Raw genomic sequence first — 27,220 nt, 5'->3', positions numbered from 1 at the left:
GGTGGTGGATAATTGGGAATCTCAATGGAGTTTAAGTTGTAATAGTGTTGGGGGTCTAGCTGGGAATGTGGGTGCAAGGACAGTTCATTGGGTAATAGTGTGGGGGAGTGGGGGTGATGGGGTGGGGATCACTGGAGAGAAATTTCATTGGGTAGGACAGTATGGGAGGGGTACGGGTGTCGTTGGTAGGGCAAAGTAGAACTGTGTGCCTGGGGATGGGGTCAATTGATGAGACAGTATCAGTGGGGTTTGGGGGTGTCACTGAGTGGGACAGTATGGGAGGTCTGGGTGGGGCTGTGCTGTGTAGGGGTGGTGACTGGGTGTGGCAGAGTGGTGGGACGCATGCACAGGTCTCCTCAGTGTAGGCGTTTGGATGGATTTGCTGAGCTGACTGTGGCTGGGAGTAATGAGAGGTTGGTCCTGTTTCACCAGGTGAAGAGAAGGAGAATGTCCTTCTGCCAGGCGAATGGGGCAGAACTCGGAGGAAGTACCGCCAAACAGGACAGAACAGGTCCGTTCTCCATCCTCTCCATCCCTCCCGAGTTAGTGAGTATCCAGTGTAGTACATGCAAGAGGATACACCACGTTCAGCTTAACGAGACGCAAAAATCTCTACCAGCATCTTGGCCTTGTAAGATACAGTTATGATCCAGTTCCTTAGTGCGAGTTCCTGTTAATGTTAACGACTGTTGTCTTACCTGCTACCTGTTCTTTTTTTTGATTGTAGGGTGCTTTTAGCTTTTCACTCTTGGTTTGGTGTCAAGGCGAATGTTCTTGCTGCTCTATCATAGTTTGTGTGGTGGTGATCCTCCCATTGTCCTGCTCAGTGGAACCTCCCAGGATTTGGATGGGCCCGGTGATGAAGACTGGGGAGACCTGTGGCTTGGAGAGGTAATTCCTCGCAGGCTGTGGAGGTTGCGGGTTTGGAAGTTGTGACGTAGTGGTCAGGGCAGGTAACAGTAGAGTATTTGTGGGTGGTGTGCAATATAACAACAGTGCTGAAGGCAATCAATGTTTCGGGTGGGTGGATGGTCTGTCCAATGCAGGGTCTCAGCCCGAAACGTGGACTCATTATTCCTCTCCATAGATGCTGCCTGATCAGTTGAGGTCCTCCTGTTTGTTGAAGCAGAGAATTCATGTTCGGGGAAGTGGATGGGCTAAAAATCAAAAAAAGAACCTTTGCCCAGGATGGTGTCATGTTTCTTGAGATCTGCCCTCATCAAAAAGTCAAGGTCAAGTTTATTGTCATCTGCACACGTCCATGTGTGCACGGGTGCAATGAAATACTTAGCTACAGGAGTACCACTGGCACATATTCTGATCCAGATTCAAGCATTAGAGAGACAGCATTGATGTGATCAATGTGAAAGATCACGAGTAGAACTGTTGTTACGGAGCAAGGTTCTCTGTAGCACAAATTGGTCATAGTGTTGATATACTAAGGTTGTGATTAGGTCCACTCACCTCCCCTATCAGGTCGCTTCTTCTTCAGCCTTTTCCATTCATCACCTCCCAACTTCTCACTTCATCCCCACCTTCCCATCCACCCACCTTCTCCTTCACTTAGCTTCACCGATCATCTGCCAGATAATACTCCTTCCCATCCACCCACCTTCTCGTTCTGGGTTCTTCATCCTTCCGTTACAGTCTTGACCCAAAATGTTGAGTGTTTGCTCCCTTCCATAGATGCTGCCTGACCTGCCAAGTTCCTCCAGTGTGTTGTGATTAAGATTGTGCAGTTGGTTCAAAAACTGAATAGTTGAAAGCAAGTAGCTGTTATTAAACCTGGTGGTGTGGGACTTCGGGCTTCTGTCAACCAGGCAGTCAGAGATTCTTTTCTTGAGTTCATGATAGAAAGACCTATTCTTGATTGTTTGTGAAAGAAAGACATTGGGCAGTCAAGGGGAGGCTCCCACCACAGGTCCATCAGTATCTGACTTACAGTTGAGTTTCCGGCCAGCAATATTTCCATAATTTTCCTGATGGGGTCTCAGCAAAGGTCGCTGAAAGTCAAGGATGGATGGTCATTACCTGTCCTTGTATGGCATGTTGCCATGCCTGATTGTTATCTTGTCCTTGCTGTAGGCTGTTGAACTTGTTAACGGTGTGGTGAATGAAATTGAATACTGTGCCACGGACAGTGAACATTCCCACTTCTGGTGAAAGGAAGGTCACAGAAGAAACAGTTGAAGATGGCAAGGATCTGAACACAGTTCCAAGGACCTCCAGTAGTGATGGTGGGGTGGCGAGGGGGTGGGAAGAAGACAGACGTGTGCACAATGGGGGAGATGCGGTTGAGGGAGGTGTTGATGGTGGAGGAAGGGAAGCCCCTTTCTTTGAAGGAGGAGGACATCTCCTTCATTCTGGAGTGAAAGGCTCATCCAGAGAGCAGATATGGCAGACATGAAGGAATTGAGAGAAGGGGATGACATGTTTTACAAGTTACAGGGTGGGAAGAGTTATAGTTCAGGTAGCTGTGAGAATCAGTGGGTTTATAATAGATATCAGTAAGTATTTGAAAAAGGAGGACATCTCCTTCCTTCACCATCAATGCTAACCTCAACTGTATTTCTTCAAGTTTACGCACGTCTGCTCTCACCCCATCCTCCCGCCAACCTACCAGGGACGGGGTTCCTCTTGTCCTCACCTACCACCCCTCCAGCCTCTGCATCCAGCGCATAATTTTCTGTAATTTCCGCCTCTCCAACGGGATCCCACCACCAAGCATATCCTTCTCTCCCCCACACCCAACTTTCTACTTTCCACAGGGATCGTTTCCTTCGTGACTCCCTTGTCCATTCATCCCTCCCCACTGATTTCCCTCCTGGCACTTATCCTTGCAGGTGGAACATGTGCGACACCTGCCCCTACACCTCCTCCCTCACTACCACTCAGGGCCCCAAACAACCTTCCAAATGAGACAACACTTCAACTGAGAGTCTGTTGGGGTCATCTACTGCATCCGATGCTCCCAGTGTGACCTCCTGTATATCAGTGAGACCCAACGTAGATTAGGACACTGCTTTGCAAAGCACCTATGCTTCGTCAGCCAGAAAAAGTGGGGTCTCCTAGTGGTCAACCATTTTAATTCCACTTTCCATTCCGATGTCAGTCCATGGCCTCCTCTACTATTGTGATGAGGCCACACTCAGACTGGAGGAGCCTCACCTTATCTTCTATCTGGGTAGCCTCCAGCCTGATGGCATGACCATTGATTTCTCAAACTTCCAGTAATGCCCCCCACCCCCTCCTTCACCATTCCCCATTACCATTCCCTTCTCTCACCTTATCTCATTACTTGCCTCTGGTGTTTCTCCCCCTTTTCTCCGTGGTCTTCTGTCATCTCCCATCAGATTCCCCCTTCTCCAGCCCCGTATCTCGTTCACCAATCAACTTCCCAGCTCTTTACTTCACCCCTTCCACCCTCCCAGTTTCCCCTATCACCTTGTGTTTCTTCCTCCCCTTCCCTCACCTTCTAACTCTGGCTCCTCATCTTTTTTTCCAGTTCTGATGAAGGGTCTCGGCCCAAAATGTTGACTCTTTTCAATAGATGCTACCAGGTCTGATAAGTTCCTCCAGCATTTTGTGTGTGTTGCTCAGATTTTCAGCATCTGCAGATTTCCTCTTGCTTGTGATTGGACTCTTTCATTAATAAAAAGGCTCGGCCGAGGATCTTGCAGCAGTTGGTAAAATTCCATCTTCCCCAGAACATACTGGTGTCATTCTACCCTGCCATCACAGAGGGCCTCCTCAGATCAGCTGTTATGTCTGGTTTGGTGACTCCATCTTCCCCAGTTCTACCCTGCCTCCTCACATCAGCTGTTATGTCTGGTTTGGTGACTCCATCTTCCCCAGTTCTACCCTGCCTCCTCACATCAGCTGTTATGTCTGGTTTGGTGACTCCATCTTCCCCAGTTCTACCCTGCCTCCTCACATCAGCTGTTATGTCTGGTTTGGTGACTCCATCTTCCCCAGTTCTACCCTGCCTCCTCACATCAGCTGTTATGTCTGGTTTGGTGACTCCATCTTCCCCAGTTCTACCCTGCCTCCTCACATCAGCTGTTATGTCTGGTTTGGTGCAGCATCCTCTCTCATTGTACAAAAACTACAGTAAACCATCAGATCAGCTGAAAAGATCATTGGCTGCAATCTACCATCATTTCAGGACTTGTATGTGTCCAAGACAAAGTGGAAAATCATTTCAGACAGTAAACCTCCTTTTCCAAAAATCCTTCTCCTTTACCCTGTGGAAAGCACTGTAGGGCTATTAAAACAAAAACATCATGTCTTTCCCCAAACAGTTAACCTGTTGCTAGCCCACCCCAACCCCCATCTCTTTATTTATTTGTTGAGATACAGTTTGGAACAGGCCCTCTGGCCCTTTGAGTCACGCCATGCAGCAATCCTCCGATTTAACCCCAGCCTGTCACAGGGCAATTTGCAATGACCAATTAACCTGCTAACCAGGATGGCTCTGGACTGTGAGCAGAATCCAGGGCATCCAGTGGAAAGCATCATGGTCACAGGGAGGGTGTACAAACTCCATGCAGGCAGCGGTGGGAATTGAAAAGTGTTGATACGGTAAAGCATTCTGCTGACCACTTTGCTACCATGCCCCCCCCCCCCCCCAGTCTATTACCCCGTCACTGCACTGAACAGCACACAATGTTCACATTGAAAATACCGGTTTGTATTTACGTACATGTTATTCCATATCCGTACATTAGCCCTGAACTTTTTTTATAGAATTCTTCATTCTTTATATTGTTGAATGTTGTTTTTTGTTGTACGTCATGGCAACACCCCACAGCAAATTCCTGACCCATGTAAATGTATACGTCGAGTAGAATTGATCCTTGATTGTTCACTGAAGCGGAGCAGTTTGGCTGGAGATGCAGCCTGTGGGCGTTCAGTACACAGGCGGGGGCATTGTCTGTTCTGTCCCCTTTGCCATATTCACCATTCTCGGTTGTTTTGTGATATCACACTAAGCGATTTTATGTGGAGTGTTGGTCTTGTGATGATGAGAATCTCTGGGATGGGGGGTGCAGTTGAGGTGGACTACCTTCTGACAAAACACAATCGTGAATGCTTCAGCCTTATCCTTGCCCCTGATGAGGGGGATGAGCTTAGAGCTTTGAACAGCTGGTAGTTTAATTGTCCCTGATCAGATAGTGTGATACCCCAGAGCTTTGATCAGTTGTTGGGAGTGTTTTACCTCTGTCTTTCTCCTGGTTTTGTTTATCCTAGTCTGCTGTTATCCAGTACTGGAGGCAACCTCTTCTCACCCCAGCTGCTAACTGCAACTTTGCCACTGGAGCCTAAAGATTTCCTTTTGAGTTGCCCTCCAGAGAATTAATCTGGACCCAGGAGTGTGATGGAAGAGTTGGGAGACAGCATCTACTCCCCATCCAATGTCACTGGAACAAGATGTGGCAATTCTCATCTCGGTGTTGGTGGGATCTGGTTACTCACAGTGACTGCTGATTCACAGCTTCCAGCAGGCGCCACGTCTCCACAGTCCCTCCCTGAGGCTGAAGCACTTCGGCACATCTGAGCAGCCGAAGAGTTCCCTTTCTAAATACAGATCTCTTTTGTCATACCGGTTGAAATAACTACAAGTTTCTCAGGGATACCAAATGGTTGCAAAGACCCTTTTGTATCCCCCATAGCTACACACAGTACGTTTTAACCAATGAAGCCATTGTCACACTCGCATCTGTGCTCTACAAATTTCCCCAAAACTTGTCTACTATTTCTGGTTGCCTCATTATAGGAAGGATGTGTAAGCTTTAGAGAGGATGCAGAGGAGATTTACCAGTGTACTGCCTGGGGCATGTCTTATGAGGATAGGTTGAGCAAAATGGGCTTTTCTCATTGGAGCGAAGGAGGAGGAGGAGAGGTGACTTGATAGAGGTATTCAAGATGATGAACCATGGCTTGAGCAGGGAACCAAAGCTCTTTTCCCAAAGCGGAATGGCTAGGTTTTAAAGTGATTGGAGGAAAGTTTGGGGGGGAAGTGTCAGAGCTAAGTTATTTAGACATTGAGCAGTGCATGTGTGGAACACATTGTCTGGTGGTGGTAGAGGCAGGTATATTCTGAGCATTAAAGAGGCTCTAAGATAGGCACAGATATAAAAATGGAGGGATATTTGGGAGGGAACGGTTAGACTGAAAGGTTAGCTCAACATAGTGGGCCGAAGGGCCTGTAATATGTTGTATTGTTGAACGTTTTTACCTGCAGTTGCTACATCCCTCGTTTGAAATGGCCTTGCCTTTATAATCACAGCTGTAACCTGTCTTTGTGTTTCCTCTTGTACTCTCTATCTTTCCAGGTATAAGGTGTGCTGTTGTGAGGACTCTCTACCTTGTTCTTTGTATTCGCACTGTGTTTGTTTGATGTACTCTGAGCTCTGTGTATTCTCTCCAACGTGGATATAGACTATGTGTATCCCTGTTAATATCCCTGACGTCATAGTTATCCCACAGTCTCGGATACAAAATCATCTCCGAGACCACCGGGGTGGTGCCGTGCTGGAGCAGGTGCTTCTGCTGTCTCACACCTGCAGCAGCTGGCTTGGAGCTCCTGGTGGCCACCCATTTCCATCTCACTCCTGTCCTATCAGTCCTGATGAAGTGTCTCGCCCTGAAACGTTGATCACTTGCTCCTCTCTGTAGATGCCGCCTGACCTGCTGAGTTCCTCCAGCATTTGTGTGTTTTATCGTATGAATTGATGTGCTAATCCGAGCGGTGAGGAGACTGTGTGGGACATTGCCACAGTTAGTGGAGCTGCTGCTGGGTGGCTCCAGACATCCGGGTTCAATCCTGAGCTCAGGTGATGTCTCTGTGGAGTTTGCACGTTCTCCCTGTGACTGTGTAGGTTTTCCCTGTGCCTCCTACATCTCGACGATGTGTGGGTTGGTTGGTTAATTGGCCGTTGGAGATTGTCTGCAGTCCGTCGGTGAGAAGCAGATCCTGGGGAGAGTGAGGTGTGATCGGTGTTGAGTTGATGGTGGTGAGGACTCAGTGGGCCGAGGCCTCTGGGTGCTGTATCAATGTCTACAGCTCTAATGAGTGATTACTCCAGGGAATGAGATGACTAATAATTTATTAGTATGGAGAATGTGGTGACTGATTCCCTGTGTGGCTTCAGTGAGACCTGACGCTGCAGAAGGCAGGATGTCTAAGTGGTCACTCATTTCAGTTCAACTTCCCATTCCCATTTGAACATGTCGGTTCATGGCCTCCTGTACTGCCACAATGAGGCCACACTCAGGTTAGAAGAGAAACAGCTCACATTCTGCCTGGCTAGCCTCTTCCCCTTCTCTCATTTTTAAATCCTCGTTCTCGTTCCCTTCTCATCCCACCTGACCATTGTCACCCTCTGGTGCCCCTCCTCCTTCCCTTTCTCTCATGGTCCACTCTCCTCTCCAATCAAAATCCTTCTTCTTCAGTCCCTTACCTCTTCCACCTATCCCATCCCAGCTTCTTACTTCATTCCTCCCCACCTGGTTTCACCTATTATCTCCCATCTTGTACTCCTCCCCCTCCCCCCACAGTCTTATTTGGGTTTCTTTCCCCTCCCTTTCCAGTCCCAGTGAAGGGTCTCAGCCCAAAACTTTGATTGTTTATTCCCCTCCATAGATGGTGCCTGGCCTGCTGAGTTCCTCTACCATTTTGTATGTGTGTTTCCAACATCTGTTCAATCTCTTCTGTTTGTGATTCTGACCTCCAACATTGTCTGTGTGGAGTTTGCACATTTTCTCCACAACTGCACCAGTTTCCCCGGAATGTTCCAGTTTACTCCCAGATGACGTGCCGGTCACTAGGTTAACTGGCAGCTGTAAGTCATCCTGAGAGTGTGGATGAATGTTGGAATCAACTTGCGGGTGAAGATGAGAGAGGAAAATGGAATTGGTGTGCGTGAGCCCAAAGTCGTGCTGTTTGTACCTCAGTGCCCTCAGCTGAGTTCACCTGCCTCACCTCCTGTGTTGCTCAGGCATTCACTGTGTCACGCTTTGATTGTGAAACCTGCATTATGACTGGGAAAGAAGCTGCTGGATGTAGAACTCATTATAGAGCAAAACAAGCAGCAGGCGTCATCACTCTCAGAAGAAAAGGTCTTCTGACGCAGTATTACATCACATTTTATATGTTAGAGAACAAAGGTAACAACAGGACAGTTTCCACAGTCAAAATGCATTCATACCCCTTCCTTTGAGTTGCATGTAATTTCCCAAATGTCTGGATCTTCCCACCAACACACCAAAAATGAGTATTAACTTTGAGTATTAAAAGTGAGTATTATCTTTGGGTTGTAGTTATGACATCTCAGGTCAATTGGGTGCTTCTTGGAGCTAATGAGTCCCCTGCCTGTCGTTCAAGGAAAACCATTGTTCTGGCCTGCATTTTAACTCTATCTACAATCCACATTCAGGTCTGAAGACTGGTTGCTGTTGAAATTAATATTTGCTATATACTATACCATAACTCCAGAATAAGAAGTTGCCTGAACAATCCAAACTCCTCGGCTCTCCCCCTCGACACTCTGTAGACCCCTCCATCCAGTAACTCTGTATGTCCATAGTCCTCCAGTAATTGCTGTGAGTATCTGTTGTACAATGTTTTGTGTCAATAAATTCCAGTAATTTTGCCTCCCTTTCTCTTCTGTCCTTTTTCATTCTTGATTCTGTCTCCCTCTCTGATCTCACCAACCCTCTCCTCCTTCTCTTTCTCCCATGGTTCACTCTCTTCTCCCGTTAGATTCCTTTGTCAGCCCTTTACCTTGTCTACCTATCACCCCTCCCCCTCACTGGTATCACCTATCCCTGCCAGCTTGTACTGCTGCCCCCACCCACCTTATCCTGGATTTTGCCCCTTTCTGTTCCAGTTCTGATGAAGGGTCTTGGCTGGAAACATTAACTCTTTATTTCCCTCCTAACCTGCTGAGTTTCTCCGGCATTTTGTGTGTGTAGCTCTATGTTCTGATTTATTCTCTCCCCTGTCTGGCTGGTCCATCTTCTCATCTGTCTCCTGCCTTGTGTTACATTCTTTGTGTAATTTGTACAGTGTTCACATGACAATAAACACGTTCTATTTTATTCTGTTCTCAACAGACAGCCCGCTCAGAAACACAGATTATACCCCACTTAAATCCTACGCTGTCCTATTCAGGATATACACTCAGTGGCCACTTTATCTGGTACCTCCTCTATCTAATATCCTGACCACGTGTGAATGTTCATGGTCTTCTGCTGCTGTAGCCCATCCAGTGCAAGGTTCAAAGTATAAAATTGAATTGACTTTATTTCTTACATCCTTCACGTACATGAGGAGTAAAAATCTTTACGTTACATCTCCATCTAAATGTGCAATCACAGTAATTTATAATAAAGAGAACTGTCAATGTAATATCGAGAACATTCAAATCAGCATGAGTTCATCAGTTTGAAGGTCTGGTGGAAGAAGCTGTCCTGAATTGTTGGTCCTGGCTTTTATGCCACGGTACCAATTCCTGGATGGTAGCGGCTGGAACAGTTTGTGGTTGGGATGACTTTGGTCCCCAATGATCCTACGGACACTTTTTACACACCTGTCCTTGTAAATGTCCTGAATCATGGGAAGTTCACAATTACAGATGTGCTGGGCTGTCCGCACCACGGTCTGCAGAGTCCTGCGATTAAGGGAGGTACAGTTCCCATACCAGGTAGTGCTGCAGCCAGTCAGGATGCTCTCAATTGCTCCCCTGTAGAAAGTTCTCAGGATTTGGGGGCCCAAACCAAACTTCTTCAACCGTCTGAGGTGAAAGAGGCGCTGTTGTGTGTTTTTCACCACACAGCTGGTGTGGACAGACCACGTGAGGTTCTCGGTGATGTGGATGCTGAGGAACTTAAAGCTGTTTACCCTCTCAACCCCAGATCCACTGATGTCAATAGGGGTTAGCCCATCCCAATTCCCCCTGTAATCCACAACCAGCTCCTCTGCTTTGCGGCATTGAGGGAGAGGTTGTTTTCTTGACACCACTGTGTCAGAGAGATGACTTCTTCCCTGTAGGCCACCTTGTTCTTGTCTGAGATAGGGCCAATCAATGTATCGTCATTAGCAAATTAGAGCAGTGGGTGGCGACACAGTCATGGGTATACAGGGAGAAAAGGAGGGGCTCCTGTATTGAGAGTCAGAGGAGTGGAGGTGAGGGAGCCCACTTTCACAACCTGCCGCAAAGTCTGGGATGCAGCTGCACAAGGCAGGGTCAAGGCTGAGGTCTCTGAGCTTCTTGTCGAGCCTGGATGGAACTGTAGTCCAAGAGCAGCATTCTCACAGAAGCATCCTTCTCCAGATGTGTCAGGACGGTATGTAGAGCAGTGGCCATTGCATCATCTGTCAATCGGTTCTGTCAGTAGGCAAATTGTAGTGGGTCCAGTTTGGGTGGTAACAAGCTGCAGATGTAATTCTTGACCAGCCTCTCAAAGGATTTGCTTATTATTGAGGTGAATGTGACAGGCTGCCAGACATTCAGGCAAGTTACATTGGGCTTTTCTGGTACAGGGACAATGGTGGATAATTTGAAGTAGGAGGACACTCTACACTGGGAGAGGGAGAGATTAAAAATGTCAGTAAACACGCCTGGCAGTTGTACTGTGCACATCCTGAGTACTCGACCTGGGACGCCATCTGGTCCCGCAGCCTTGCGATTGACCGCTTGTTGGAAACATCTGCGTACCTCAGCCTCAGAGATGGCCAGGTTGCAGGTTGTAGCAGTGGCTTTCCTCGGAGGCTCAGGGTTAACAACATCGAACCGGGTGTAAAAGCGATTGAGTTCATCTGGGAGAGAGGCCACGATGTTGGCAGCACCACAACATTTGGCTCAGAAATCTGCGATGGTATGCAGCCTGGCCACAAGTGCTATTCCTTGTGAATCTTGCCTCAGTCTTCTACCTGTTTTGTTGTTTCACAGCCTTGACAGCTCTGCGCAGATCATAGCTGCTTCTCTTGAGCTCCTGCTGATCACTGGTGATGTAAGCTCTACGTTGTGCGGTAAGATTGATCCAGCGTTTCTGGTTCAGGAAGACCCTGACCGACTTCTGCGGGACAATATCATCGATGCACTTCCGGGTGAAGCACGTGACTCCATCCGTGAACTCGGAGACATCCTCACCATGGAAGACATTCCAGTCGACGTCCTCGAAGCAGTCCTGCCGCATGGAGGCCGATTAGGTGGACCAATAGTGGACGGTTTTAACTGTGGCCGCCTCTTGTTTCAGCTTCTGTCTGTACACCGGCAAAAGCAAGGTCAAAGAGTGATCTGATTTCCAAAAGCTGGGCGAAGAAGAGCATTGTGGAAGGGAGTGGAGCAGTGGTCAAGTGTCTGATCTCCATGAGTGCTCACCTGGATGTGTTGACAACACTTCGGAGAGACTTCACCAGTGACGCTTGATTAAAGTCACTGAAGGCAGCCACTGGCTGTGGAGTCTCCAGTGTGTTGATGGTTGTGTGGTCAGAGATGCTGCTCTGTACACCACAGTTGTAATACGTGTTTATATGAGTTACGTTGGGCCATTCTCCTCTGACCTCTCATTAAAAAGTGTTTTCACCCACCTCCCAGATTCCTCCTTCTCCCGCTCACCTGGCTTCACCTATCATCTTCCAGCTAGCCTCTTTCCCCTCTTCCCCCTTTTCCCTCCCCTGCCCCACTCACTGTTTGTTATTCTCAGTCCTGTATGTGGGTCGGCCCAACACATTGACTGCATTCATTTCCATAGATGCTATCTGAGTGGCTGAGTTCCTCCAGCATTTTGTGTGTTCATCTGAATTTTCACCCACAGAACTGCTGCCGACTGGATGTTTTATTTTGTTTTTGCACCATTCTCTGTGAGCATTTTCAATGGGAAATTGTGGTAAACTATCTCCACAAACAAAGATGAGGAGAGTGAAGGTGAGGCTGACTCGAGGGTCGAGGCGCGCAGGTACGATGCAAAGTTGGAGGGAAGTCAAGGCTTTTTGAGACAGAGTTGAGTTGGAGCGAGCGGTTTGGAGTGGACGTGATTTGAAACCCATCAACCTAAATTGGGATCAGTCTGAGCACTGGGCCGATTTGGTAAGGTCGGAACGTGGTGGCGGGGTCCAAGACCTATGCAGTGGGATCCCGGCCTGGGTCCTAGCGTGGAGAATGACCCAATGTTTGGACAATTTAAACGCTGGGCCTGATGAACTGAAAAGACGGTGTTGGGACTGAAGGTGAGGGCCAGGCTGGTTCTGCTCACTGTTCTCCTTGATGCTGAGGCTGTGGGCCTGTTCTGGAATTTGTGTCTGAGGGCTCCGTGATGTTTTACTCTGCTGTGTGATGAACTGAGACTGTGGACCTGCTCCATCTGCTCTGGGCTTTGTGTCTGAGGGCTCCGTGATGTTTTACTCTGCTGTGTGATGAACTGAGACTGTGGACCTGCTCCATCTGCTCTCGGCTTCGTGTCTGAGGGTTCCGTGATGTTTTACTCTGCTGTGTGATGAACTGAGACTGTGGACCTGCTCCATCTGCTCTCGGCTTCGTGTCTGAGGGTTCCGTGATGTTTTAACTCGTTGTGTGATGAACTGAGACTGTGGACCTGCTCCATCTGCTCCGGGCTTCATGTCTGAGGGCTCCGTGATGTTTTACTCTGCTGTGTGATGAACTGAGACTGTGGACCTACTCCATCTGCTCTCGGCTTCGTGTCTGAGGGTTCCGTGATGTTTTACTCTGCTGTGTGATGAACTGAGACTGTGGACCTGCTCCATCTGCTCTCGGCTTCGTGTCTGAGGGTTCCGTGATGTTTTAACTCGTTGTGTGATGAACTGAGACTGTGGACCTGCTCCATCTGCTCTCGGCTTCGTGTCTGAGGGTTCCGTGATGTTTTAACTCGTTGTATGATGAACTGAGACTGTGGGCCTGCTCCATCTGCTCTCGGCTTCATGTCTGAGGGTTCCGTGATGTTTTAACTCATTGTGTGATGAACTGAGACTGTGGACCTGCTCCATCTGCTCTCGGCTTCGTGTCTGAGGGTTCCGTGATGTTTTAACTCGTTGTGTGATGAACTGAGACTGTGGACCTGCTCCATCTGCTCTCGGCTTCGTGTCTGAGGGTTCCGTGATGTTTTAACTCGTTGTGTGATGAACTGAGACTGTGAACCTGCTCCATCTGCTCTCGGCTTCGTGTCTGAGAGCTCCGTGATGTTTTACTCTGCTGTGTGATGAACTGAGACTGTGGACCTGCTCCGGGCTTCATGTCTGAGGGCTCCGTGATGTTTTACTCTGCTGTGTGATGAACTGAGACTGTGGACCTGCTCCATCTGCTCCGGGCTTCATGTCTGAGGGCTCCGTGATGTTTTACTCTGCTGTGTGATGAACTGAGACTGTGGACCTGCTCCGGGCTTCATGTCTGAGGGCTCCGTGATGTTTTACTCTGCTGTGTGATGAACTGAGACTGTGGGCCTGCTCCATCTGCTCTGGGTTTTGTGTCTGAGGGCTCCGTGATGTTTTACTCTGCTGTGTGATGAACTGAGACTGTGGGCCTGCTCCATCTGCTCTCGGCTTCGTGTCTGAGGGTTCCGTGATGTTTTACTCTGCTGTGTGATGAACTGAGACTGTGGACCTGCTCCATCTGCTCTGGGCTTTGTGTCTGAGGGCTCCGTGATGTTTTACTCTGCTGTGTGATGAACTGAGACTGTGGACCTGCTCCATCTGCTCTCGGCTTCGTGTCTGAGGGTTCCGTGATGTTTTAACTCGTTGTGTGATGAACTGAGATTGTGGACCTGCTCCATCTGCTCTCGGCTTCGTGTCTGAGGGTTCCGTGATGTTTTAACTCGTTGTATGATGAACTGAGACTGTGGGCCTGCTCCATCTGCTCTCGGCTTCGTGTCTGAGGGCTCCGTGATGTTTTACTCTGCTGTGTGATGAACTGAGACTGTGGACCTGCTCCGGGCTTCATGTCTGAGGGCTCCGTGATGTTTTACTCTGCTGTGTGATGAACTGAGACTGTGGACCTGCTCCGGGCTTCATGTCTGAGGGCTCCGTGATGTTTTACTCTGCTGTGTGATGAACTGAGACTGTGGACCTGCTCCAGGCTTCATGTCTGAGGGCTCCGTGATGTTTTACTCTGCTGTGTGATGAACTGAGACTGTGGACCAGCTCCATCTGCTCTGGGTTTTGTGTCTGAGGGCTCCGTGATGTTTTACTCTGCTCTGTGATGAACTGAGACTGTGGACCTGCTCCATCTGCTCTGGGTTTTGTGTCTGAGGGCTCAGTGATGTTTTACTCTGCTGTGTGATGAACTGAGACTGTGGGCCTGCTCCATCTGCTCCGGGCTTCATGTCTGAGGGCTCTGTGATGTTTTACTCTGCTGTGTGATGAACTGAGACTGTGGACCTGCTCCATCTGCTCCGGGCTTCATGTCTGAGGGCTCTGTGATGTTTTACTTTGCTGTGTGATGAACTGAGACTGTGGGCCTGCTCCATCTGCGCCGGGCTTCATGTCTGAGGGCTCCGTGATGTTTTACTCTGCTGTGTGATGAACTGAGACTGTGGACCTGCTCCATCTGCTCTGGGTTTTGTGTCTGAGGGCTCCGTGATGTTTTACTCTGCTGTGTGATGAACTGAGACTGTGGACCTGCTCCGGGCTTCGTGTCTGAGTGCTCCGTGATGTTTTACTCTGGTGTGTGATGAACTGAAACTGTGGACCTGCTCCATCTGCTCTGGGTTTTGTGTCTGAGGGCTCCGTGATGTTTTACTCTGCTGTGTGATGAACTGAGACTGTGGACCTGCTCCGGGCTTCATGTCTGAGGGCTCCGTGATGTTTTACTCTGCTGTGTGATGAACTGAGACTGTGGACCTGCTCCATCTGCTCTGGGTTTTGTGTCTGAGGGCTCCGTGATGTTTTACTCTGCTGTGTGATGAACTGAGACTGTGGACCTGCTCCATCTGCTCTGGGTTTTGTGTCTGAGGGCTCCGTGATGTTTTACTCTGCTGTGTGATGAACTGAGACTGTGGACCTGCTCCATCTGCTCTGGGTTTTGTGTCTGAGGGCTCCGTGATGTTTTACTCTGCTGTGTGATGAACTGAGACTGTGGACCTGCTCCGTGCTTCATGTCTGAGGGCTCCGTGATGTTTTACTCTGCTGTGTGATGAACTGAGACTGTGGGCCTGCTCCATCTGCTCCGGGCTTCATGTCTGAGGGCTCCGTGATGTTTTACTCTGCTGTGTGATGAACTGAGACTGTGGACCTGCTCCATCTGCTCTGGGTTTTGTGTCTGAGGGCTCCGTGATGTTTTACTCTGCTGTGTGATGAACTGAGACTGTGGACCTGCTCCGGGCTTCATGTCTGAGGGCTCCGTGATGTTTTACTCTGCTGTGTGATGAACTGAGACTGTGGGCCTGCTCCATCTGCTCTGGGCTTCATGTCTGAGGGCTCCGTGATGTTTTACTCTGCTGTGTGATGAACTGAGACTGTGGGCCTGCTCCGGGCTTCATCTCTGACGGCTCCGTGATGTTTTACTCTGCTGTGTGATGAACTGAGACTGTGGGCCTGCTCCAGCTGCTCCGGGCTTCATGTCTGAGGGCTCTGTGATGTTTTATTCTGCTGTGTGATGAACTGAGACTGTGGACCTGCTCCATCTGCTCTGGGTTTCATGTCTGAGGGCTCTGTGATGTTTTACTCTGCTGTGTGATGAACTGAGACTGTGGACCTGCTCCATCTGCTCTGGGCTTCATGTCTGAGGGCTCCGTGATGTTTTACTCTGCTGTGTGATGAACTGAGACTGTGGACCTGCTCCATCTGCTCCGGGCTTCATGTCTGAGGGCTCTGTGATGTTTTACTCTGCTGTGTGATGAACTGAGACTGTGGACCTGCTCCATCTGCTCTGGGTTTTGTGTCTGAGGGCTCCGTGATGTTTTACTCTGCTGTGTGATGAACTGAGACTGTGGGCCTGCTCCATCTGCACTGGGCTTCGTGTCTGAGGGCTCCGTGATGTTTTACTCTGCTGTGTGATGAACTGAGACTGTGGACCTGCTCCGGGCTTCATGTCTGAGGGCTCTGTGATGTTTTACTCTGCTGTGTGATGAACTGAGACTGTGGACCTGCTCCATCTGCTCCGGGCTTCATGTCTGAGGGCTGCGTGATGTTTTACTCTGCTGTGTGATGAACTGAGACTGTGGACCTGCTCCATCTGCTCCGGGCTTCATGTCTGAGGGCTGCGTGATGTTTTACTCTGCTGTGTGATGAACTGAGACTGTGGACCTGCTCCATCTGCTCCGGGCTTCATGTCTGAGGGCTCCGTGATGTTTTACTCTGCTGTGTGATGAACTGAGACTGTGGACCTGCTCCATCTGCTCCGGGCTTCATGTCTGAAGGCTCCGTGATGTTTTACTCTGCTGTGTGATGAACTGAGACTGTGGACCTGCTCCATCTGCTCTGGGTTTTGTGTCTGCAGGCTCCGTGATGTTTTACTCTGCTGTGTGATGAACTGAGACTGTGGACCTGCTCCATCTGCTCTGGGTTTTGTTTTTGAGGGCTCCTTGTTGTTTTACTCTGCTGTGTGATGAACTGAGACTGTGGACCTGCTCCGGGCTTCGTGTCTGAGTGCTCCGTGATGTTTTACTCTGGTGTGTGATGAGCTGAAACAGTGGACCTGCTCCATCTGCTCTGGGTTTTGTGTCTGAGGGCTCCGTGATGTTTTACTCTGCTGTGTGATGAACTGAGACTGTGGACCTGCTCCATCTGCTCTGGGTTTTGTTTCTGAGGGCTCCGTGATGTTTTACTCTGCTGTGTGATGAACTGAGACTGTGGACCTGCTCCGGGCTTCGTGTCTGAGTGCTCCGTGATGTTTTACTCTGGTGTGTGATGAGCTGAAACAGTGGACCTGCTCCATCTGCTCTGGGTTTTCTGTCTGAGGGCTCCGTGATGTTTTACTCTGCTGTGTGATGAACTGAGACTGTGGACCTGCTCCGGGCTTCATGTCTGAGGGCTCCGTGATGTTTTACTCTGCTGTGTGATGAACTGAGACTGTGGACCTGCTCCGGGCTTCATGTCTGAGGGCTTCGTGATGTTTTACTCTGCTGTGTGATGAACTGAGACTGTGGACCTGCTCCGGACTTCATGTCTGAGGGCTCCGTGATGTTTTACTCTGCTGTGTGATGAACTGAGACTGTGGACCTGCTCCATCTGCTCTGGGTTTTGTGTCTGAGGGCTCCGTGATGTTTTACTCTGCTGTGTGATGAACTGAGACTGTGGACCTGCTCCGGGCTTCATGTCTGAGGGCTCCGTGATGTTTTACTCTGCTGTGTGATGAACTGAGACAGTGGACCTGCTCCATCTGCTCTGGGTTTTGTGTCTGAGGGCTCCGTGATGTTTTACTCTGCTGTGTGATGAACTGAGACTGTGGACCTGCTCCATCTGCTCTGGGTTTTGTGTCTGAGGGCTCCGTGATGTTTCACTCTGCTGTGTGATGAACTGAGACTGTGGACCTGCTCCATCTGCTCTGGGCTTCGTGTCTGAGGGCTCTGTGATGCTTTACTTTGCTGTGTGATGAACTGAGACTGTGGGCCTGCTCCATCTGCTCCGGGCTTCATGTCTGAGGGCTCTGTGATGTTTTACTCTGCTGTGTGATGAACTGAGACTGTGGACCTGCTCCATCTGCTCCGGGCTTCATGTCTGAGGGCTCCGTGATGTTTTACTCTGCTGTGTGATGAACTGAGACTGTGGACCTGCTCCATCTGCTCTGGGTTTTGTGTCTGAGGGCTCCGTGATGTTTTACTCTGCTGTGTGATGAACTGAGACTGTGGACCTGCTCCGGGCTTCGTGTCTGAGTGCTCCGTGATGTTTTACTCTGGTGTGTGATGAACTGAAACTGTGGACCTGCTCCATCTGCTCTGGGTTTTGTGTCTGAGGGCTCCGTGATGTTTTACTCTGCTGTGTGATGAACTGAGACTGTGGGCCTGCTCCATCTGCTCGGGGCTTCATGTCTGAGGGCTCCGTGATGTTTTACTCTGCCGTGTGATGAACTGAGACTGTGGACCTGCTCCATCTGCTCTGGGCTTTGTGTCTGAGGACTCCGTGATGTTTTACTCTGCTGTGTGATGAACTGAGACTGTGGACCTGCTCCGGGCTTCGTGTCTGAGTGCTCCGTGATGTTTTACTCTGGTGTGTGATGAACTGAAACTGTGGGCCTGCTCAATCTGCTCTGGGTTTTGTGTCTGAGTGCTCCGTGATGTTTTACTCTGGTGTGTGATGAACTGAAACTGTGGACCTGCTCCATCTGCTCTGGGTTTTGTGTCTGAGGGCTCCGTGATATTTTACTCTGCTGTGTGATGAACTGAGACAGTGGACCTGCTCCGGGCTTCATGTCTGAGGGCTCCGTGATGTTTTACTCTGCTGTGTGATGAACTGAGACTGTGGACCTGCTCCATCTGCTCTGGGTTTTGTGTCTGAGGGCTCCGTGATGTTTTACTCTGCTGTGTGATGAACTGAGACTGTGGACCTGCTCCGGGCTTCATGTCTGAGGGCTCCGTGATGTTTTACTCTGCTGTGTGATGAACTGAGACTGTGGGCCTGCTCCATCTGCTCTGGGCTTCATGTCTGAGGGCTCCGTGATGTTTTACTCTGCTGTGTGATGAACTGAGACTGTGGGCCTGCTCCGGGCTTCATGTCTGAGGGCTCCGTGATGTTTTACTCTGCTGTGTGATGAACTGAGACTGTGGGCCTGCTCCATCTGCTCCGGGCTTCATGTCTGAGGGCTCTGTGATGTTTTACTCTGCTGGGTGATGAACTGAGACTGTGGACCTGCTCCATCTGCTCTGGGTTTCATGTCTGAGGGCTCTGTGATGTTTTACTCTGCTGTGTGATGAACTGAGACTGTGGACCTGCTCCATCTGCTCTGGGCTTCATGTCTGAGGGCTCCGTGATGTTTTACTCTGCTGTGTGATGAACTGAGACTGTGGACCTGCTCCATCTGCTCCGGGCTTCATGTCTGAGGGCTCTGTGATGTTTTACTCTGCTGTGTGATGAACTGAGACTGTGGACCTGCTCCATCTGCTCTGGGTTTTGTGTCTGAGGGCTCCGTGATGTTTTACTCTGCTGTGTGATGAACTGAGACTGTGGACCTGCTCCGGGCTTTATGTCTGAGGGCTCCGTGATGTTTTACTCTGCTGTGTGATGAACTGAGACTGTGGACCTGCTCCATCTGCTCTGGGTTTTGTGTCTGAGGGCTCCGTGATGTTTTACTCTGCTGTGTGATGAACTGAGACTGTGGGCCTGCTCCATCTGCTCTGGGCTTCGTGTCTGAGGGCTCCGTGATGTTTTACTCTGCTGTGTGATGAACTGAGACTGTGGACCTGCTCCATCTGCTCCGGGCTTCATGTCTGAGGGCTCTGTGATGTTTTACTTTGCTGTGTGATGAACTGAGACTGTGGGCCTGCTCCATCTGCGCCGGGCTTCATGTCTGAGGGCTCCGTGATGTTTTACTCTGCTGTGTGATGAACTGAGACTGTGGACCTGCTCCATCTGCTCTGGGTTTTGTGTCTGAGGGCTCCGTGATGTTTTACTCTGCTGTGTGATGAACTGAGACTGTGGACCTGCTCCGGGCTTCGTGTCTGAGTGCTCCGTGATGTTTTACTCTGGTGTGTGATGAACTGAAACTGTGGACCTGCTCCATCTGCTCTGGGTTTTGTGTCTGAGGGCTCCGTGATGTTTTACTCTGCTGTGTGATGAACTGAGACTGTGGACCTGCTCCGGGCTTCATGTCTGAGGGCTCCGTGATGTTTTACTCTGCTGTGTGATGAACTGAGACTGTGGACCTGCTCCATCTGCTCTGGGTTTTGTGTCTGAGGGCTCCGTGATGTTTTACTCTGCTGTGCGATGAACTGAGACTGTGGACCTGCTCCATCTGCTCTGGGTTTTGTGTCTGAGGGCTCCGTGATGTTTTACTCTGCTGTGTGATGAACTGAGACTGTGGACCTGCTCCATCTGCTCTGGGTTTTGTGTCTGAGGGCTCCGTGATGTTTTACTCTGCTGTGTGATGAACTGAGACTGTGGACCTGCTCCGTGCTTCATGTCTGAGGGCTCCGTGATGTTTTACTCTGCTGTGTGATGAACTGAGACTGTGGGCCTGCTCCATCTGCTCCGGGCTTCATGTCTGAGGGCTCCGTGATGTTTTACTCTGCTGTGTGATGAACTGAGACTGTGGACCTGCTCCATCTGCTCTGGGTTTTGTGTCTGAGGGCTCCGTGATGTTTTACTCTGCTGTGTGATGAACTGAGACTGTGGACCTGCTCCGGGCTTCATGTCTGAGGGCTCCGTGATGTTTTACTCTGCTGTGTGATGAACTGAGACTGTGGGCCTGCTCCATCTGCTCTGGGCTTCATGTCTGAGGGCTCCGTGATGTTTTACTCTGCTGTGTGATGAACTGAGACTGTGGGCCTGCTCCGGGCTTCATCTCTGACGGCTCCGTGATGTTTTACTCTGCTGTGTGATGAACTGAGACTGTGGGCCTGCTCCAGCTGCTCCGGGCTTCATGTCTGAGGGCTCTGTGATGTTTTATTCTGCTGTGTGATGAACTGAGACTGTGGACCTGCTCCATCTGCTCTGGGTTTCATGTCTGAGGGCTCTGTGATGTTTTACTCTGCTGTGTGATGAACTGAGACTGTGGACCTGCTCCATCTGCTCTGGGCTTCATGTCTGAGGGCTCCGTGATGTTTTACTCTGCTGTGTGATGAACTGAGACTGTGGACCTGCTCCATCTGCTCCGGGCTTCATGTCTGAGGGCTCTGTGATGTTTTACTCTGCTGTGTGATGAACTGAGACTGTGGACCTGCTCCATCTGCTCTGGGTTTTGTGTCTGAGGGCTCCGTGATGTTTTACTCTGCTGTGTGATGAACTGAGACTGTGGGCCTGCTCCATCTGCACTGGGCTTCGTGTCTGAGGGCTCCGTGATGTTTTACTCTGCTGTGTGATGAACTGAGACTGTGGACCTGCTCCGGGCTTCATGTCTGAGGGCTCTGTGATGTTTTACTCTGCTGTGTGATGAACTGAGACTGTGGACCTGCTCCATCTGCTCCGGGCTTCATGTCTGAGGGCTGCGTGATGTTTTACTCTGCTGTGTGATGAACTGAGACTGTGGACCTGCTCCATCTGCTCCGGGCTTCATGTCTGAGGGCTGCGTGATGTTTTACTCTGCTGTGTGATGAACTGAGACTGTGGACCTGCTCCATCTGCTCCGGGCTTCATGTCTGAGGGCTCCGTGATGTTTTACTCTGCTGTGTGATGAACTGAGACTGTGGACCTGCTCCATCTGCTCCGGGCTTCATGTCTGAAGGCTCCGTGATGTTTTACTCTGCTGTGTGATGAACTGAGACTGTGGGCCTGCTCCATCTGCTCCGGGCTTCGTGTCTGAAGGCTCCGTGATGTTTTACTCTGCTGTGTGATGAACTGAGACTGTGGACCTGCTCCATCTGCTCTGGGTTTTGTGTCTGCAGGCTCCGTGATGTTTTACTCTGCTGTGTGATGAACTGAGACTGTGGACCTGCTCCATCTGCTCTGGGTTTTGTTTTTGAGGGCTCCTTGTTGTTTTACTCTGCTGTGTGATGAACTGAGACTGTGGACCTGCTCCGGGCTTCGTGTCTGAGTGCTCCGTGATGTTTTACTCTGGTGTGTGATGAGCTGAAACAGTGGACCTGCTCCATCTGCTCTGGGTTTTGTGTCTGAGGGCTCCGTGATGTTTTACTCTGCTGTGTGATGAACTGAGACTGTGGACCTGCTCCATCTGCTCTGGGTTTTGTTTCTGAGGGCTCCGTGATGTTTTACTCTGCTGTGTGATGAACTGAGACTGTGGACCTGCTCCGGGCTTCGTGTCTGAGTGCTCCGTGATGTTTTACTCTGGTGTGTGATGAGCTGAAACAGTGGACCTGCTCCATCTGCTCTGGGTTTTCTGTCTGAGGGCTCCGTGATGTTTTACTCTGCTGTGTGATGAACTGAGACTGTGGACCTGCTCCGGGCTTCATGTCTGAGGGCTCCGTGATGTTTTACTCTGCTGTGTGATGAACTGAGACTGTGGACCTGCTCCGGGCTTCATGTCTGAGGGCTTCGTGATGTTTTACTCTGCTGTGTGATGAACTGAGACTGTGGACCTGCTCCGGACTTCATGTCTGAGGGCTCCGTGATGTTTTACTCTGCTGTGTGATGAACTGAGACTGTGGACCTGCTCCATCTGCTCTGGGTTTTGTGTCTGAGGGCTCCGTGATGTTTTACTCTGCTGTGTGATGAACTGAGACTGTGGACCTGCTCCGGGCTTCATGTCTGAGGGCTCCGTGATGTTTTACTCTGCTGTGTGATGAACTGAGACAGTGGACCTGCTCCATCTGCTCTGGGTTTTGTGTCTGAGGGCTCCGTGATGTTTTACTCTGCTGTGTGATGAACTGAGACTGTGGACCTGCTCCATCTGCTCTGGGTTTTGTGTCTGAGGGCTCCGTGATGTTTCACTCTGCTGTGTGATGAACTGAGACTGTGGACCTGCTCCATCTGCTCTGGGCTTCGTGTCTGAGGGCTCTGTGATGCTTTACTTTGCTGTGTGATGAACTGAGACTGTGGGCCTGCTCCATCTGCTCCGGGCTTCATGTCTGAGGGCTCTGTGATGTTTTACTCTGCTGTGTGATGAACTGAGACTGTGGACCTGCTCCATCTGCTCCGGGCTTCATGTCTGAGGGCTCCGTGATGTTTTACTCTGCTGTGTGATGAACTGAGACTGTGGACCTGCTCCATCTGCTCTGGGTTTTGTGTCTGAGGGCTCCGTGATGTTTTACTCTGCTGTGTGATGAACTGAGACTGTGGACCTGCTCCGGGCTTCGTGTCTGAGTGCTCCGTGATGTTTTACTCTGGTGTGTGATGAACTGAAACTGTGGACCTGCTCCATCTGCTCTGGGTTTTGTGTCTGAGGGCTCCGTGATGTTTTACTCTGCTGTGTGATGAACTGAGACTGTGGGCCTGCTCCATCTGCTCGGGGCTTCATGTCTGAGGGCTCCGTGATGTTTTACTCTGCCGTGTGATGAACTGAGACTGTGGACCTGCTCCATCTGCTCTGGGCTTTGTGTCTGAGGACTCCGTGATGTTTTACTCTGCTGTGTGATGAACTGAGACTGTGGACCTGCTCCGGGCTTCGTGTCTGAGTGCTCCGTGATGTTTTACTCTGGTGTGTGATGAACTGAAACTGTGGGCCTGCTCAATCTGCTCTGGGTTTTGTGTCTGAGTGCTCCGTGATGTTTTACTCTGGTGTGTGATGAACTGAAACTGTGGACCTGCTCCATCTGCTCTGGGTTTTGTGTCTGAGGGCTCCGTGATATTTTACTCTGCTGTGTGATGAACTGAGACAGTGGACCTGCTCCGGGCTTCATGTCTGAGGGCTCCGTGATGTTTTACTCTGCTGTGTGATGAACTGAGACTGTGGACCTGCTCCATCTGCTCTGGGTTTTGTGTCTGAGGGCTCCGTGATGTTTTACTCTGCTGTGTGATGAACTGAGACTGTGGACCTGCTCCGGGCTTCATGTCTGAGGGCTCCGTGATGTTTTACTCTGCTGTGTGATGAACTGAGACTGTGGGCCTGCTCCATCTGCTCTGGGCTTCATGTCTGAGGGCTCCGTGATGTTTTACTCTGCTGTGTGATGAACTGAGACTGTGGGCCTGCTCCGGGCTTCATGTCTGAGGGCTCCGTGATGTTTTACTCTGCTGTGTGATGAACTGAGACTGTGGGCCTGCTCCATCTGCTCCGGGCTTCATGTCTGAGGGCTCTGTGATGTTTTACTCTGCTGGGTGATGAACTGAGACTGTGGACCTGCTCCATCTGCTCTGGGTTTCATGTCTGAGGGCTCTGTGATGTTTTACTCTGCTGTGTGATGAACTGAGACTGTGGACCTGCTCCATCTGCTCTGGGCTTCATGTCTGAGGGCTCCGTGATGTTTTACTCTGCTGTGTGATGAACTGAGACTGTGGACCTGCTCCATCTGCTCCGGGCTTCATGTCTGAGGGCTCTGTGATGTTTTACTCTGCTGTGTGATGAACTGAGACTGTGGACCTGCTCCATCTGCTCTGGGTTTTGTGTCTGAGGGCTCCGTGATGTTTTACTCTGCTGTGTGATGAACTGAGACTGTGGACCTGCTCCGGGCTTTATGTCTGAGGGCTCCGTGATGTTTTACTCTGCTGTGTGATGAACTGAGACTGTGGACCTGCTCCATCTGCTCTGGGTTTTGTGTCTGAGGGCTCCGTGATGTTTTACTCTGCTGTGTGATGAACTGAGACTGTGGGCCTGCTCCATCTGCTCTGGGCTTCGTGTCTGAGGGCTCCGTGATGTTTTACTCTGCTGTGTGATGAACTGAGACTGTGGACCTGCTCCGGGCTTCATGTCTGAGGGCTCTGTGATGTTTTACTCTGCTGTGTGATGAACTGAGACTGTGGACCTGCTCCATCTGCTCCGGGCTTCATGTCTGAGGGCTGCGTGATGTTTTACTCTGCTGTGTGATGAACTGAGACTGTGGGCCTGCTCCATCTGCTCCGGGCTTCGTGTCTGAAGGCTCCGTGATGTTTTACTCTGCTGTGTGATGAACTGAGACTGTGGGCCTGCTCCATCTGCTCCGGGCTTCGTGTCTGTAGGCTCCGTGATGTTTTACTCTGCTGTGTGATGAACTGAGACTGTGGGCCTGCTCCATCTGCTCCGGGCTTCATGTCTGAGGGCTCCGTGATGTTTTACTCTGCTGTGTGATGAACTGAGACTGTGGGCCTGCTCCATCTGCTCCGGGCTTCGTGTCTGAAGGCTCCGTGATGTTTTACTCTGCTGTGAGATGAACTGAGACTGTGGGCCTGCTCCATCTGCTCCGGGCTTCGTGTCTGAAGGCTCCGTGATGTTTTACTCTGCTGTGTGATGAACTGAGACTGTGGACCTGCTCCATCTGCTCTGGGTTTTGTGTCTGAAGGCTCCGTGATGTTTTACTCTGCTGTGTGATGAACTGAGACTGTGGACCTGCTCCGGGCTTCATGTCTGAGGGCTCCGTGATGTTTTACTCTGCTGTGTGATGAACTGAGACTGTGGACCTGCTCCATCTGGTCTGGGTTTTGTTTCTGAGGGCTCCGTGATGTTTTACTCTGCTGTGTGATGAACTGAGACTGTGGACCTGCTCCGGGCTTCATGTCTGAGGGCTCCGTGATGTTTTACTCTGCTGTGTGATGAACTGAGACTGTGGACCTGCTCCGGGCTTCATGTCTGAGGGCTTCGTGATGTTTTACTCTGCTGTGTGATGAACTGAGACTGTGGACCTGCTCCGGACTTCATGTCTGAGGGCTCCGTGATGTTTTACTCTGCTGTCTGATGAACTGAGACTGTGGACCTGCTCCATCTGCTCTGGGTTTTGTGTCTGAGGGCTCCGTGATGTTTTACTCGGCTGTGTGATGAACTGAGACTGTGGACCTGCTCCGGGCTTCATGTCTGAGGGCTCCGTGATGTTTTACTCTGCTGTGTGATGAACTGAGACAGTGGACCTGCTCCATCTGCTCTGGGTTTTGTGTCTGAGGGCTCCGTGATGTTTTACTCTGCTGTGTGATGAACTGAGACTGTGGACCTGCTCCATCTGCTCTGGGTTTTGTGTCTGAGGGCTCCGTGATGTTTCACTCTGCTGTGTGATGAACTGAGACTGTGGGCCTGCTCCATCTGCTCCGGGCTTCATGTCTGAGGGCTCTGTGATGTTTTACTCTGCTGTGTGATGAACTGAGACTGTGGACCTGCTCCATCTGCTCCAGGCTTCATGTCTGAGGTCTCTGTGATGCTTTACTTTGCTGTGTGATGAACTGAGACTGTGGGCCTGCTCCATCTGCTCCGGGCTTCATGTCTGAGGGCTCTGTGATGTTTTACTCTGCTGTGTGATGAACTGAGACTGTGGACCTGCTCCATCTGCTCCGGGCTTCATATCTGAGGGCTCCGTGATGTTTTACTCTGCTGTGTGATGAACTGAGACTGTGGACCTGCTCCATCTGCTCTGGGTTTTGTGTCTGAGGGCTCCGTGATGTTTTACTCTGCTGTGTGATGAACTGAGACTGTGGACCTGCTCCGGGCTTCGTGTCTGAGTGCTCCGTGATGTTTTACTCTGGTGTGTGATGAACTGAAACTGTGGACCTGCTCCATCTGCTCTGGGTTTTGTGTCTGAGGGCTCCGTGATGTTTTACTCTGCTGTGTGATGAACTGAGACTGTGGGCCTGCTCCATCTGCTCCGGGCTTCGTGTCTGAAGGCTCCGTGATGTTTTACTCTGCTGTGTGATGAACTGAGACTGTGGACCTGCTCCATCTGCTCTGGGTTTTGTGTCTGAAGGCTCCGTGATGTTTTACTCTGCTGTGTGATGAACTGAGACTGTGGACCTGCTCCGGGCTTCATGTCTGAGGGCTCCGTGATGTTTTACTCTGCTGTGTGATGAACTGAGACTGTGGACCTGCTCCATCTGGTCTGGGTTTTGTTTCTGAGGGCTCCGTGATGTTTTACTCTGCTGTGTGATGAACTGAGACTGTGGACCTGCTCCGGGCTTCATGTCTGAGGGCTCCGTGATGTTTTACTCTGCTGTGTGATGAACTGAGACTGTGGACCTGCTCCGGGCTTCATGTCTGAGGGCTTCGTGATGTTTTACTCTGCTGTGTGATGAACTGAGACTGTGGACCTGCTCCATCTGCTCTGGGTTTTGTGTCTGAGGGCTCCGTGATGTTTTACTCTGCTGTGTGATGAACTGAGACTGTGGACCTGCTCCGGGCTTCATGTCTGAGGGCTCCGTGATGTTTTACTCTGCTGTGTGATGAACTGAGACTGTGGACCTGCTCCGGGCTTCGTGTCTGAGTGCTCCGTGATGTTTTACTCTGGTGTGTGATGAACTGAAACTGTGGACCTGCTCCATCTGCTCTGGGTTTTGTGTCTGAGGGCTCCGTGATGTTTTACTCTGCTGTGTGATGAACTGAGACTGTGGGCCTGCTCCATCTGCTCCGGGCTTCGTGTCTGAAGGCTCCGTGATGTTTTACTCTGCTGTGTGATGAACTGAGACTGTGGACCTGCTCCATCTGCTCTGGGTTTTGTGTCTGAAGGCTCCGTGATGTTTTACTCTGCTGTGTGATGAACTGAGACTGTGGACCTGCTCCGGGCTTCATGTCTGAGGGCTCCGTGATGTTTTACTCTGCTGTGTGATGAA

At 50.4% G+C, this 27,220-nt stretch overlaps 1 protein-coding gene across 1 annotated transcript in view; it reads left to right on the top strand.

The window, feature by feature from the left end:
- Positions 1–825: 825 nt before the first annotated feature.
- The window catches only part of LOC132397517 (F-box only protein 24-like), a gene marked incomplete at its 5' end in the record, with an annotated part of 200,799 nt that continues 174,404 nt past the window's right edge, over positions 826–27,220 (top strand). The window contains one exon of the mRNA XM_059976348.1: positions 826–891. Within this exon, the coding sequence (XP_059832331.1) occupies positions 826–891 (66 nt within the window). The remainder of the gene's footprint in view (positions 892–27,220) is intronic.

The sequence above is a fragment of the Hypanus sabinus genome, chromosome 7 (assembly GCF_030144855.1).
Source record: "Hypanus sabinus isolate sHypSab1 chromosome 7, sHypSab1.hap1, whole genome shotgun sequence".
NCBI lineage: Eukaryota > Metazoa > Chordata > Chondrichthyes > Myliobatiformes > Dasyatidae > Hypanus > Hypanus sabinus.
The sequence above is the reverse complement of the archived record's forward strand: the minus strand, read 5'-3'. Positions and strand labels throughout refer to the sequence as shown.